Source organism: Mustelus asterias, chromosome 19 (genome assembly GCF_964213995.1).
Source record: "Mustelus asterias chromosome 19, sMusAst1.hap1.1, whole genome shotgun sequence".
Taxonomy (NCBI): domain Eukaryota; kingdom Metazoa; phylum Chordata; class Chondrichthyes; order Carcharhiniformes; family Triakidae; genus Mustelus; species Mustelus asterias.
Genome location: NC_135819.1, coordinates 17,076,398 through 17,092,244, shown reverse-complemented (window position 1 = coordinate 17,092,244; position 15,847 = coordinate 17,076,398). Strand labels below are relative to the sequence as shown.

Here is a 15,847-nt window from a genome sequence, read left to right as displayed (position 1 = left end):
GGTTGGAGCTGATCTGATCCTGGTCTGAAATCCACTTTCCTCCCTGTTCCCCACAAGCCGTGCCACTCCTCTTGTTCTAGAATGTGTCTGACTCAGTCCCGAGTAGATTCAATGACAGTCTCCACTGCACTCTGGGATGGAGAATTTCAAAGATTCACCACGGTCTGAGAGAAGAAATTCCTCCTCATCTCCATTTGGAACGGCTGATCCCTTTGTACCGTCATGCGTTCTGTCATTCATCACTCCGGCATTCCATCCCAATCCCCAACATTACCCCTCACCCCCATCGCTATCGAGTCAGTGTTTATCTCAGACCCACTGCCTTTCCCATATTTGATGAATCAAGTGTATTTTTCCCCAAACACAATCTGTTATCAGTTTAATATCTGATACATCCCCTCCCAATCTGGGGACCAATTATTTCATGGATTTTTCAGACTGGGCAGTGGGAAGGTTTCTCCCTCCACCTCATGCATCGCCTGGTCTTGCAGTGCCTCCAGGAACAGTGCAGCCCCCCATTAGGGTGTCAAAAGCAGAACATGTGGCAACCCTGGCCTGTGGCCAGCTGGTATCAGGGGCAGGGCACGCACACTGTGCCCACTGCTGCATTGTCACTGCAATGGCTCCTCCTCTGTATTGCTGCTCCTGCAGCAGTCGACTGTTAACATCCATTCTGTCAACACCAAAGCAGGACTCTCGGCTGACAACAAATCCTGCCCCATGTCTAAAGCTCCTCAAAGGTTAGTTCTCTGGAAGATTCCAGCAATTGCCTGTAGAGTGGACCAAGTCTCTGGAAACCAATCCCATCTTGCTGCATCACCAACTTTAAAGGAATTGTCAAACTAAACCAAGAGGTGGGTCCCACGAGGTCATGCTGGTAGGTTTCCAACATATCCAACTTTTAAAGTCAGGGTTCCCATCATGTCCTCCATGGGGACAATCGAGTGGGAAAATCCCAAGAACATAAAGCCATTTTGGGTCTTCTCCCTGCATTTCCTGCCACGGACAAATGAGGTCATGCATTTTGGGAGGTCCAATGCATGTCGGAATTATACAGTAAATGGTAGAACCCTTCGAGTCTTGACAGGTAGAGAGATCTGGGTGAACATGTCCACCAATCACTGAAAGTAGCAATACAGGTGGATAAGGTAATCGAGAAGGCACATGGCATGCTTGACTTCATCAGTCAGGGCATGGAGTATAAAAGTTGGCAGGTTATGCTGCAGCTGTACAGAACCTGAGTTAGGCCTCATTAGGAATATTGTGTACAATTCTGGTCACCACACTACCAGCAGGATATGGAGGCATTGGAGAGGGTACAGAAATGATTTACCAGGATGTTGCCTGGTAGAGGGCATTAGCTATGAGGAGAGCAGAGAAGCTTTGTTTGTTCTCACTGGAACGATGGAAGTTGAGGGAGCAACCTGATAGAAGTCTACAAGATTATGAGGGGCATGGACAGAGTGGATAGTCAGAAGCTTTTTCCCCAATTTGGAAGAGTCACTTAGTAGGGGGCACAGGTTTAAGGTGCGAGGGGCAAACTTTGCGGTGTATGAGGCAAGTTTTTTTTTAAATACAGAGGGTGGTGGGTGCCTGGAACCCGCTGCCAGGGGAGGTAGTAGAAGCAGATAAGTCACTATTGTAAGGGGCGCCTTGACAAATACATGAATAGGATGGAAAGAGGGATATGGTGCCCGGAAGAGGGGGCTTCAGTTCAGATGGGCAGCATGGTCAGTGCAGGCTTGGAGGTCTGAAGGGCCTGTTCCTGTGCTGGAATTTTCTTGGAAACCGGAATGGAAAATTCCCACTATTTCTGATTTAATCCTAAACAGAGGAGTTTGCTGAGAGTCACTTTCAAACTGATTTCCCAAACAGAAGGTTTTGGGGAAAGGCGCCACATTCTTGTTCAGGAACTGAAGCACCTGTACTAACAGACAGAGGGCAAGATAAAGAAAGGAGTTCAGTTTGTCTCTCTCCTGTCTGGAACATTCTGCGCTTCCTGCCAAAGTGACCTCACCTTTCACTCCATCTGCTAAATCTTTGCTGACTCACTTAACCAATCTCTCACCCTTTACAGAGACCGAGTGCCCTCACAACCTGCTTTCCAGTCTATCTTTGGATCAAATTTAGCTTCAATAAACTCACTCCCTTCATCCAAGTCTTTCAAACAGATTGTAAATAGTGGAGAACAGCACAGATTCCTGAGGCACTCCTTTAGTTACAGTTTGTCAATTTGAACATGAGCTAATTACCCTGGATCTGATAAAGGGTCATCCAGACTTGAAACATTAGCTCTATTCTCACTCCATAGACAGTCAGACCTGCTGTGATTTTCCAGCATTGTTTGTTTCAGATTGCAGTATTGTGATTTTATCCTGGCTCTGTTTCCTTCAGTTACACAAAACTATCCCTGTTTAATTACTGCTCCTAAATATTAGAAACTGTTAACTTGTGAACTCACTTCACACCTGATCAAATGTCTATTAGAAATTTAAATACACCACATCTACAGAGTCCTTTATCCACCCTGGTTACATCCTCCAATAATTTACAACATTAAAATTTACACCGTGCCAGGAGCAGCATGGTGGCACAGTGGTTAGTACTACTGCCTCAGTGCCAGGGACCTGGCTTGGGTCAATGCCTGTGCAGAGTATGCACATTCTCCCTGTCTGCGTGGGTTTCCTCCCACAGTCCAAAGACATGCTGGTTAGGTGCATTGGCCATTCTACATTCTCCCTCAGTATACCCGAATAGGTGCCAGAGTGTGGTGACTGGGGGATTTTCAGTAAATTCAGTGCAGCGTAAAAGTCAGTCTACTTGTGGCTAATAAATTAACTTTTAACATTTGTCAAACACATTTTACTTTCCACAAAGCCATCTGGACTCTGCCTGATTATATTTTAATTCTCTAAACTTCCTGAGTCATGGATTGCAGCATTTTCCTTAATGACAGAAGGGAGGCTAACTGGTCCAAGATTTCCTGATCTGTCTCCATCCTTTCCAGGATAGGAGAGTTACATTTGCCTGAAGTGTGTATTTGGGAAGATTAGAACTCACAAACTCTGTGCAGCCACTTGTTTTAGGATGCTAGAATACAGGTCAACAGGCTCAAGGAACATGGCAACTTTATATCTGTTATGTGTTAACATCAAACTAGAAGATAGGAGCAGGAGGCCATTTGGCCCTTCAAGCCTCCTCGACCATCCATCAGGATCATGGCTGATCCAACTCAATAGCCTAATCCTGCTTTCTCCCCATTTGCTCCCAAGTGCTATATCCAGCTGCCTCTTGAACACATTCCATGTTTTTCATCAGCTACTTCCTGTGGTAATGAATTCCACAGCTCACCACTCTTTGGGTGAAGAAATGTCTCCTCACCTGTGTCCTAAATGGTCTATCCTGAATCCTCAGACTGTGACCCCTGGTTCTGGACTCCCCCACCATTGGAAACATCCTCCCTGCATCTACCCTGTCAGAATTTTATAAGTCTCCTCATTCATCTGAACTCAGTGAAAACAGTCCCAACCCTAGTCAATCTCTCCTCATACATCAATCCCACCATCCCCAGAATCAGTCTGGTAAACCTTCACTGCACTCCCTCAAGAGCAAGATCACCCTTCCTCAGAAAAGGAGACCAAAAACACCACAATATTCTAGCTGTGGCCTCACCAAGGTCCTGTATCATTGCAACACATCCCTGGTCCTCTATTTGAAACCTCACAATGAAGGCCAACATATCATTTGCCTTCTTTACCACCTGCTGCACCTGCATGCTTACCTTCAGTGACTGGTGCACAAGGAGACCCAGGTCCCACTGCACACTCCCCTCTCCCAATTTACAGCCATTCAGGTAGTAATCTGCTGCCTTGTTTTTGCTTCTAAAGTGAATACCCCCACATTAATCCAAATTATACTGCATCTGCCATTGATTTGCCCACTCATCCAACCTGTCCAGATCATTCTAGAACATAGAACAGTACAGCACAGAACAGGCCCTTCGGCCCATGATGTTGTGCCAAGCTTTATCTGAAACCAAGATCAAGCTATCCCACTCCCTATCATCCTGGTGTGCTCCAAGTGCCTATCCAATAACCGCTTAAATGTTCCTAAAGTGTCTGACTCCACTATCACTGCAGGCAGTCTATTCCACACCCCAACCACTCTCTGCGTAAAGAACCTACCCCTGATATCCTTCCTATATCTCCCACCATGAACCCTATAGTTATGCCCCCTTGTAATAGCTCCATCCACCCGAGGAAATAGTCTTTGAACATTCACTATCTATCCCCTTCATCATTTTATAAACCTCTATTAAGTCTCCCCTCAGCCTCCTCCGCTCCAGAGAGAACAGCCTGAGCTCCCTCAACCTTTCCTCATAAGACCTACCCTCCAAACCAGGCAACATCCTGGTAAATCTCCTCTGCACTCTTTCCAGCGCTTCCACATCCTTCTTATAGTGAGGTGACCAGAACTGCACACAATATTCCGAATGTGGTCTCACCAAGGTCCTGTACAGTTGCAGCATAACCCCATGGCTCTTAAACTCCAACCCCCTGTTAATAAAAGCTAACACACTATAGGCCTTCTTCACAGCTCTATCCACTCGAGTGGCAACCTTGAGATATCTGTGGATATGGACCCCAAGATCTGTTCCTACAGTCTTCAGAACCCTACCTTTGACCCTGTAATCCACATTTAAATTAGTCCTACCAAAATGAATCACCTCACATTTATCAGGGTTAAACTCCATTTGCCATTTTTCAGCCCAGCTTTGCATCCTATCTATGTCTCTTTGCAGCCTACAACAGCCCTCCACCTCATCCACTACTCCACCAATCTAAAGGATTCTGAAGGATCTCTGCATCCTCACAGTTCACCCTCCCACCCAACTTGGTAGCATCTGCAAACTTTGAGATGTTACATTTTGTTCCCTCATTCAAATCTATATATATATAGTGAAGAGCTGAGGTCTCAGCACAGACCCATGGCACCCCACTAGTTACTGTCTGCCAATTTGAAAAGGCCCCATTAATTCCTGTTGTTTCCTATCTACCAACCAGTTTTCCATCCATCTCAATACACTTCCCTCAATCCCACATGATAATCTCTTATGTAGAACTTTGTGTAGCACTTTCTGAAAGGCCAAACCTACCACATCGTCTGGCTCCCCCTCGTCAACTCTACTAGTTCCATCTTCAAAGAATTCCAATAGATTTGTGAAGCATGACTTCCCCTTCATAAATCCATGCTGACTGTCTGATCCTGCCAATGCTTTCTAAATGCTCCACTAACTGATGTAATCTCTCCCTCAATGTCAACAAAACAGAGGATTGCCATTGGCTTCAGGAAGCATAGAGGACATGTCCCTGTCTACATCAACAAGGACAAAGTAGAAAAGGGTCAGGAGCTTCAAGTTTACATGTCCATATCTCCAGCAGCCTCCCATGCCAACACTAGTTACAAAGTCCACTGATGCCTCAGAAGATGAAGGAAATTTGACATGTCAGCTACAACTCACCAACCTTGACAGATACAACCAGAAAGAACGCTTTCTATGGTGCATCACAGCTTGGTATAGCTCCTGCTCTGCTCATGACTGCAACAAATACAAGGTTGTGAATGTAGCCCAATCCATCGCTCAAACCAACCTCCCATCCATTGACCCCGTCTACACTTTGCACTGCCTTGGCAAAACAGCCAGCATAATTAAGGACCCCACACACCCCAGACATTCTATTCCATTCGGAAAAAGATACAAGTCTGAGGTGACGTACCAATCAAGAACAGCTTCTTTCCAGCTGACTTTTGAATGGACCTACCCTGCATTAAGTTGATCTCTCTATACCTTAACTACGACTGATGCTACATTCTGCACTTTAGTTCTGTGAACAGTATGCTGTCTGTATAGCATGCAAAAAAATGCTTTTCACTATATGCTAATACATGTGACAATAAATAAAGTTAAGCTGACTGATCTATAAATCCCTGCTCTCTCTACCTCCTTTTTGAACACTGGAGTGGCATTAGTGACCCTCCAATCAGCAGGGAGTGTTCCGAGATGATAGAATCCTGGGTGACCACCAATGCATCCACTATTTCTAGAGCCACTTCCTCAAGTACTCTGGGATGTAGATGATCAGGCCCTGGGGATTTATCCACTGTGAATCCCAATGTTCCCAGCACCATTCCTCTATGAATACTGATCTCCTGCAGTTCTTCCCTCACCAAATCTTGTACTCTCCAACATTTCTGGTACATGAATGTTCCCATTAGAGAAAAGGTAGTTATCTTTTATATCATTTACACAATGTGGGGTCACTAGCTAGTTCAACATTCATGGCTCATCCACAATTGCACTGGTGGGTAACAGCCTTAAACTGCAGTTCATGTGGTGTAGGTACACCCACAGTGCTGATACATGGAGATGCAGAATTAAGATGCAAGAAATAGTGATATATTTCCAGGTCAGGATGGTGGGTGACTTGGAAGAAATTCCTGCTGATGTGTTCCCACACGAATGCTGCCTTGATCTGTTTCGTGATTGAGAGTTTGGAAGGTGCTGTCCAAGGAACCTTTGTGACTTGCAATGCATCTTATCAAATGGTACAAACTGCTGCCACTGTGTGTCAGGGGTGCAGGGATGTCAATCAATGAGCTGATCTGTCCTGGACAAGGTTGAGATTCTGGCAGTCCATACAGAAACCTCACTGTGACCTCCAATGAAGGACAGTTCAGTCCCATCCACTGAAAGCCACACTGGCTCTCAGATCACCTTCTGTTTGAGCCACAGATTCACTATTCCCCACAATAGACAGGCCTTAGTCAACTGGCTAATCACAGAGGCAATGACCAAATCAGACAACTTGAACAAATGCAGAATGATTCTGATCAAATTCACATCCTGTTTGCCATGTGGGCAACACCCACTGGGTCCAGCAAAGCCCAAACATTCCAATACACAGTCTGCCCCTCTCCAGGGGGTGAGCATCACCATGGGAGAGAAGGAGGCAGCCCCAGCAGCCAGGCTCAGCTCAAGGAGAACCCCAGACCTGATCACACCCCCCCTCCCCCACACTGGGCTCTGAAACGGCAAGAAAACCAGCAGCAGCCCCATCAAATCCAGAGAGTTAGTGTTTCTCTCAATCCTCAGTAAACCAATCATTCAGGAGGCCCAGCTCTGTGCTGGGATTGGCTCACCCCAGCCAACAGTCCCATGGAGCCATTGAACTAACATGGTGGATGTATTGACCAATCAGCTCCCAGACACTAGAAACAAGGAGTCAGTGCTTTATTGATCATTTGATGACTGGTTGAACAGAGTTTGTTTGTGTTTCCTGTACAGGAACAAGGTGATCAATGAAGCAGAGATCAGAGAGACAGCTGTCACAGTCAGGGTCACAATCAGGACCACCCCAGACTCCACACCTACAAAGCAATGAGAAACCAATGGTTAGTGACGCTAACACTGAGGGGGAAATGGAAACCAGCAGCCAGCCAACTCACCCCCTGGAGACCTCTCCTGTATCCTTCCCTCAGCCCCATTCAGGGAGGCTGTTGCCAGGTTGGTCACATCAGTATCCAGAATGAGCAGGGGTCCAAGTGAGGCCTCAGCCTCCCGCTTCAATCCAACTTCACTCTCTGCAATATCAACCATTCCAGTTAGAGAGGGGAAAGGGGGAAGCTCCCACATTTAGAGGATCAATGTCCTACCAGCTTCAGCTGCACGATCTCTCCTTCCTCTGGATCCAAATCCCAAATCCCTTGTGGCCCCACAGTTCCCCACATGGCAACAGGCACAAATGTCAAAGCTCGATTCCTCCAATGGGCTCCAGCTAAACAAGAGAATTCAGTCAGTCAATCCACCAGGTTGTGCATCACTTCTCCACACAAACACATCCCTGAGGGAGAACTTACACATTCTGCATCTTCTGCCAAGTACAAGCTTTGTTCCTGGAATCTCTCCAGTCCACTGGAACAACTTTCAAGTGACAGGTGATGAAAATCTGAGGGACACATTCAACACAAGTGGTTATTCAGTGACTCCCTCCCAACATGGAGACCCCAATGATCAGCTTCCACTTACCAAGGAACGCTCATCTCCAAAGAAACGGAAGGCATCCAGGTCAAAGCGGAGCTTGTCCGGCTCCCGCTCCTCTCCTGGCAACACAAAGGTTGAAAAGGAGTCCTCAGCTTTGCTGTCCAGGAGGCAACTGAAGAAAGATGGAAAAAGGGACAAGTAGTGAATCCAGAGACACCATTGAGATGGGAGCAGCTGGAGAAAGCAGAGAGCTCCTTACCCATTGTAGTCAATGATGCTGTATCTCGGGCTGGAGTCCGGGTCTGGCCTCAATGTAGCTACACAGCGGTCAATGTAGAGCTTCAGGGCCATGTGGTTGCTCATTGAAACAGAGGCCTCAATGTGAATGAGTTCACCCAGGTAGTAGACAGTCGAAGTGCGCTCTGTAAGCCAGTCACCTGAAGTACAAGAGGACAAGGGTTGGAGACAGTGGGTGTAACTCCCAGTGAGTGAGGACAGGAAATCACACCATCCACCCATCACATACCATTCATTAGGCGCAGTGAGAATGACAGATGCCCTTCTCCAGATCTGGTGGAGCTGAATGGGATCCAGGTGGGCTTGATGGGGTTACTGCTCACATTGCCCTTCCTGGAAAGACAGTGGAGCCATTTTAGGACAAGGTCAGAGGTCACTAGCAGCTGGAGATCTTATTGACAATCAAGTAAAGATTCTCACCTAAAATAACGACACTCAATGGGGACGACAGCTCCATTGGTTCTCACAATAACAGATCCATGATACTCTGGGCTGTGGGTCAGGTGGGTGCTGTAGATCAGGAAATCTCCAGTCATCTGAAAGACAGCAGCTTAAGGAATGAAGAACTGATCTGAAATGAGAATGTTCTACACCAGGGGTTAACAAGGAACTCATCCCATTAAAACAATTCTTCAGGGGGATTGACAGGGTAAGTGTGAAGAGGGTGCTTCCCCAAGCTGGAGAGTCTATTAGGGGGGGTCATCTCAGGACAGGGGTCAGTCATTTAGGATTAATGTGATGAGGAATTTCTTCATCCAGCCCCACAGAGCTGGGAATGGTCACTCACTGAGGATATTCAGGACAGAGGGATGTATTTCTGGCCATTGAGGGAATCATGTGAGGACAGGAACATGGAGGCTGTGGGAAGCTCAGTCCTGATTGTAATGACTGGGGAACAGGCTGCAGGGGCCGAATGGCCTCATCTGGTGAGCTGTGTTGCTATGCAACCTCAGCCCTTACGACAAGGAGATATTAGCACAAGACCAGAATCAATTAACAGGGAAGTGATGCAATAAAAGCTTCAGTTAACAGGAAAAGGAGCCACAAGTTGTCAGTAATTTGGAGCATGGGAATAGAACAGTTTGGAATCACAGCCCCATTTATCCCACTGACTGGGAAAGTGGAAAGTGTGGAGTTACTCTTTAGTCCCATCCATCTCAATTCCCATTTCATTCAGACTCAATCCAATTGGGTGAAACTGGACTGAAACTCAACCCTCAGTTGAGTGGATTGGAATGAGGCGAAATCAAACTGAAAATCCTCAAAACAAGAGGGAAAGCTTGGAGGAAGCAAAGAGAAGCTTCCAGAACAATGGGGTTAAAGAGACACAGACCAGTGAAAGCAAAGTACAATCCAGAATAGAAAGCTAGTTTGGAGTATATAAAGCAGGAGACAGCTATCTCCTCAATATCAATGACATCTCACCAAGTGTTGGAGTGAAGAGCAGGGAACAACCTACAGCCCAAGCTCAGAGGCAGAGTTTGAGGATTCACATTACCTGCAATCTGCTGCCACACTCATGGAGCCCATAGTCAAAGAGGACAGTGTGGTTCTGAGAGTAGATCCTGGTTGGCCGACAACCTGCTGTCCCCAGGGTCAGGTCAGCAGCTTTAACCAGGTGCCTGGTTCCAAATAAATCCAGCTGGACCCTGACCAGCAGCTTGTCCTCTCCACACTGCACCCTCACACTCTGCACTGGAGACACACGGAAATGGGAACCAAAGGGAGGGCCAGGAGGACGGACTGTCTGAGGCCTAGGGGTGGCTTTGGCTATCCATGGAAACCTCTGGCCCAGAGACTGTTGCCAAGTATCAGAGCAACAAACAGCTCCAACTAACACCAGCACTGGGAAGAAAACCCTCACTCCAAAATCCCCCATCATCCCAAACAACTGAACCATCCCTTCAGGCACCAAGCAACACCTTTTATACACACAGCCCACACTCAGCTGACAGCAATCATTCCAGAAACAAGAACAACAATTGAACCAATTAACCAGCCCCAATCTCCACAATTCGCACCAATCACACAGCATGTGGATTTATTACTGTTTTGTTTGGACCAATAGGAGTGGCTCCAATGGGGAGAGTTGTGGAAGAACAGAAGGGAAGCTGTGTGATTGGGTGGAGGGTGGAGAGATGAAATGATGAAAGGTTTTACGGGACAAAAGATAAAGACAGTGGGAATGGGGAAAGTGAAGAAACGGAATGTGTGTGATTTTCCCGGCCCGCTGCGCTGCTCGGGTAGCCCAGTGAACCGGGGAATGTCAGCGGGAGGGAAACAAACGGGATTGGTGACCAGCGTGGGGTCAGTGGCGATCTTCCCGGTCCATTTGAAGCAGCCTGGCTCCAGGGACCAGCTTGAGGCTGATTACAATATGCAGAAGCTGCTCTGTATCTATTTAGCGAGCCCAGGACCCAATCGTCCGGGCTTGCAAAGGTTTCCCACCCTGCCAGTGCGGGTCCACACCAGTGGGGATCACGTCTGCTCTCCCATCAATGGGGACCAGGCGCGATGGTCTCGCTGGTGGGACTAGAGGCCATTGAGGCCCCCCAGGGGGTTCGGGGGCAAGGGGTGTCTCAGGGAGATCAGTGCACACACAGTGGGACCCTCAGCACGCTGCTGCCCGCCTCTCGAGTGGATTAGCCCCCCCACACCTACCGCCATAAATCCCCTGACGGCCTCTGTGCCGTACAGAGTGCCGGAAATTCATTAAACTAAACTCGCCCACAACATGGGTGCCAACAACTACTGTATTCATGCCCGTTGGACACTTCCACAGTGGCACAATGGTTAGCACTGCTGCCCCACAGCGCCACGGACCCTGGTTCGATTCCTGGCTTGGGTCACTGTCTGTGCGGAGTCTGCACGTTCTCCCCGTGTCTGCGTGGGTTTCCTCCGGGTGCTCCGGTTTCCTCCCACAGTCTGAAAGACTTGCTGGTTAGTGTGCCTTGGCCCGAACAGGTGCTGGAGTGTGGCGACTAGGGGATTTTCACAGTAACTTCATTGCAGAGTTAAGGAAAGCCTACTTGTGACACTAATAACTGAATTTAAACTTCATTTTTCTTTGGGACAATTGCGCCCCAGATGTCTCCAGGTGTGACTGGTTGCCTAGCAACTGTCGGAACGTAACAGGAAGGAATAAAGAAAGCAATGAGACAAAATGAAAGCAGCAGAAAAGCCGGAATGAAGGTGGAGAGTCTGATGTGAAATTGTTGAACTCAGAGCTGAGTCCAGAATGCTGCTGACAGTCCATTTGAAAGAGGAGCTGCTGTTCCTCCAGCTTGCGTTGAGCTTCAGTCCAACACTGTCGCAGGACAAGGACAGAAAGGTCAGAGTGCCAGCAAGGTGGAAGATTAAAATGACAAACCACAGGAAGCTCAGGGTCATGTCTGTGGAAGGAATGGACGTGTTGCTCAAAGCGGAAACCCAGTCTGTATCTGAACTCCCCAATGTAGAGCAGAGCACATTGTGAGCATTGTACTCAATAGAAAATTCAAGCCAATCAGTGTCCAAAGTCTTCTCCTCTCTTTGTCCATATTCCTTCCTTATCTATAGTTATCCCATCTACTCCTGTCGGACCTTTCCAATCCCATTCTCTGTGGACCTGGATCTAAATCCTTATTCCCTATCCCCTCCATTCTTTAAAACCACTTGTGTTCAATTCTTGTCCACCAATGATTGAATTTAATGGAGGGTCAATGCTCAGACTCAAAGATCAGATGGAGTTTATCAGCTTCTCTTTCACCATGAGGGCTGGGTTGAAGGCATCATCCTCACGGGATCATTACTCTCATTTCCTAACTATGTTAGGGGTTGTGGGTTTTACCAGGAAGAAAAGAATGTGGTTTGCACACTTGGAATCAAACAACACACAATGGATTTTATTGAGGAGCTGCTCTCTGCACTGCGTCAACTCCAAAACTGAAAGTAAAACAACAGCCTAATGACATCACTATCAAAACATGTGATCAGCTGTTAAAGGAGCCTGCACCCTATTTTTAAATATATAACATCCCTCCCTTTTACCTCTGTGGTCATGATTACAAATGACTCCAGTGTTATACGTAGGATCAATAATACTCTGGACGCAGTACTGTGCATCATTAATCATTATACACCGTCAATAAGAAAGGTGATCAGGAAGACGTCTATTCCTCTTTGGTTGTTTGCAATGTTCTGGGATTTGGATGTCCTTGACCCTGGAAGGATGATTTGGAATTTCAGTGGACGTCTCTTCCCTTGGAACTAATTCTATATCCTTCTCCCTCAGTAAAGCAGCAGAGACACAATCAGCTCAGATACAACTAAACCTTCCGTAGTGATATCCACAGCACCAGCAACTTGAGACTTCTGGAGGTGATTCTGGGAAATCAGTTTGAGATTATAACAATTGGTCAGCAGATGTGGCACGGTGGCGCAGTGGTTCGCACTGCTGCCTCACAATGACAAGGACATGAGTTTGATTCCAGCCTTATGTGACTGTGTGGAGTTTGTATGTTCTCCCCGTGTCTACGTGGGTTTCCTCCGGGAGCTCCCGTTTCCTGCCACAGTGCAAAGGTCTGCAGGTTGTGGGGATTGGAGGGGTAAATATGTGAATAGGACAGGAGGATGGACCCTGGTTAAGATGCTCTGTCAGAGAGTCAGAGCAGACTGGTTGGGTTGAATGGCCTCCTTCTGCACTGTAGGAATTTTATGATTCTATGGCTTTGATTGTCAGTTTGAACCGTGTGGGAAATCGGACCTGTTTTTGCTAAAACGATGGCTGGTACCCATTTCTCACTCGAGGTGTAATTACGCACTAACACTCGATCTCCTGGTTGAAATGAGTGAGGGTTCACTCTCACTTCTCCTGCAGCAACTTGAGACTCTTGTTGAGCTTTACTGTCATAGAAACATAGAAAAATTACAGCACAATACAGGCCCTTCAGCCCACAAAGTTGTGCCGAACATGTCCTTACCTTAGCGATTACTAGGCTTACCTATAACCCTCTATCTTACTCATTTCCATGTACCTATCTAAAAGTCTCTTAAAAGACCATATCGAATCTGCCTCCACCACCCTTGCTGGCAACCCATTCCACGCACCCACCACCTTCTGAGAGAAAAACCTACCCCTGACATCTCCTCTGTACCTACCGCCCAGCACCTTAAACCTGTGTCCTCTTGTGGCAACCATTTCAGTCCTCGGAAAAAGCCTCTGACTGTCCACTTGATCAATACCTCTCAACATCTTATACACCTCTATCAGGTCATCCCTCATCCTTCGTCTCTCCAAGGAGAAAAGGCCGAGCTCACTCAACCTATCCTCATAAGGCATGCCCCCCAACCCAGGCAACATCCTTGTAAATCTCCTCTGCACCCTGTCTATGGCTTCCACAGCCTTCCTGTAATGAGGCGACCAGAACTGAGCACAGTACTCCAAGTGGGGTCTGACCAGGGTCCTATATTCTGTTGTTTGGGGATCGCTCTCTGGAGGTGGTTATATGAGACAGGTGTCTGTATGGATCTTTGCTCAGATGGGTTAAAATGTTTAAAAACCTAGCACCCATGCGAACATATCAATTTTGTGCTAACCAATTGAAGTTTGAAGTTTATTTATTAGTCACAAGTAAGGCTTACATTAACACTGCAATGAAGTTACTGTGAAATTCCCCTAGTCGCCACAGTCCAGCGCCTGTTCGGGTCAATGCACCCAACCAGCACGTCTTTCAGAATGTGGGAGGAAACCGGAGCACCCGGACGAAACCCACGCAGACACAGGGAGAACGTGCAGACTCTGCGCAGACAGTGACCAACCCCATGAATGGAACCCGGGTCCCTGGCGCTGTGAGGCAGCAGTGCCACCCACTGTGCCACCGCGCCACCCAAACTCTGAAGAAGCATGTATTTGTGGTGATATTTTTTCACATTGGAACAATAGAGATGGATAGCTGTGAAGAATTATAGTTTGTCATGTTTAAACATTTGAATTGGTAAAAGTAATGCCAATTCTTTTTATTATATTCTAACTGTGCTTCAAATAAAGTTTGTTTTGATAAAAGCTTCCCAGTGGATCACTTGAATCATACCTGGTGTGAAACATACTCTGCTAAACCTAATGCCAAATTCAAAAGGAAAAGTTCGGGTCCAGACTAACGTTATAAAATACCTTGGAGTTTCTGATCTGGTGCCTAACACTCTGAAGAAGCCATTTAAAAACTTGATGAAGTTTCACAGGTTTTGGTAAAGCAGAACAGATTATTAGTGATAATGGTTCACAGTTTATTTCACGGGAGTTTGAGGATTATCTCAAATAAATGATAAACAGCATATAAAATCTAGGATATATGTCTCTGAAGTTTCTGGAGGTAATAATAAATCAAATGTATTTCAGAACTTTCTCTTTAAGATTAGTATTGCAGCTGTACTTTGGGTTGTAATATGATCAGTGTTTGTGTAAGATGCTAAAGCTATTCACACAATGTGATAATGAACCTTGCTCTTTTGAAGTTTTTAAAGGATGTTTTATAGTTTGTATAATTGGTTGATTGATGATAAAGTGTGGATTTTATATGCTGTTTATCATTTTGTAAGGGGAAAATACAAGGGGGGCACACTTTAAAATGGCAGCACAAGAAAGCACACTCTGAAATGGCTGCCTGGCACACACAGGGTTAACTGGGAAAGAAGCCAGAAAAACAGCCACAGGCTCCCGCTTTTCAGAAATAACGTCAAGCCAGAATCCTGACAGACAAACCACTTACAAAGTACAGACAGTGACTCATAGCAAACAAACACCTCAGGAAGCCAAAGCCAAGGGTCGAAACATCTTTAAGATAAGGAAACCCCTAAACAAAAAGTTTAGATTAATGCTAGAGGAAGGCGGGAAATATGAATGCGAGGGAACCGATTAGCACCCGCACAAGACGAAACTAGCCATTGATAGACCCATTCATAAAATGCTAAATGTCTATACCTGTTTGTATTCTTGTAAATATGGGGAAATGTACCCATTCATGAAATGTTAAATACTTGTAAATGTGATAATCTTCGAATCACCGGTCTACCCATTGTGTAAAGGGTATAAAACTGAACCGCTCCCGGTATACAATTGAGAAAAGGTGTTCTATGAACATAGCGCCCTTCTCCACGGAGCTCCGTTTAATAAATCGTATTTTCTGAATCTCGAAGTCTGACTACTGGTGGATTTTTCCCACAACAATTGGCGTAGTCGGCTAGGATCCTATTACTGGTGAGATCGATTGGCCACGGTCGCAACCGGGAATCTGTGACAGTCAGACTGGATCAGGAAATACGGTTTACAAGGGGGAAACATTTGTTCTGTTTATTTGTGATAATATTTGTTATAGTGATAAGTACTAACTGCTGATAGGAATAAGAATGACTGTGATTTGTGCTGATCAACAAAAGGACAAGGTAGTGCCTGTCTCAAAACCTCTGCCTTAGACTGGCTATTAAGAGCAGAAATCTGCCACGTGAAGGTCAGGAATTGAAGTGAGTGAGAGA

At 46.3% G+C, this 15,847-nt stretch overlaps 1 protein-coding gene and 1 non-coding gene across 2 annotated transcripts; one reads left to right on the top strand and one right to left on the bottom strand.

Moving 5' to 3' along the window:
- Positions 1-318: 318 nt before the first annotated feature.
- LOC144508135 (U2 spliceosomal RNA) lies at positions 319-516 on the top strand. The gene has a single exon (XR_013500226.1). It is a non-coding gene; the product is annotated as a U2 spliceosomal RNA (small nuclear RNA).
- A 6,775-nt stretch (positions 517-7,291) lies between these two features.
- Positions 7,292-10,238, bottom strand: LOC144507648 (zona pellucida sperm-binding protein 3-like). The gene is made up of 8 exons (XM_078234804.1): positions 9,837-10,238; positions 8,759-8,874; positions 8,568-8,671; positions 8,301-8,478; positions 8,087-8,213; positions 7,918-8,006; positions 7,714-7,835; positions 7,292-7,428 (listed from the first exon to the last, which is right to left on the bottom strand). The coding sequence occupies exons 1-8, from the start codon at positions 10,236-10,238 to the stop codon at positions 7,292-7,294; spliced, it is 1,275 nt and encodes a 424-aa protein (XP_078090930.1).
- Positions 10,239-15,847: the final 5,609 nt, after the last annotated feature.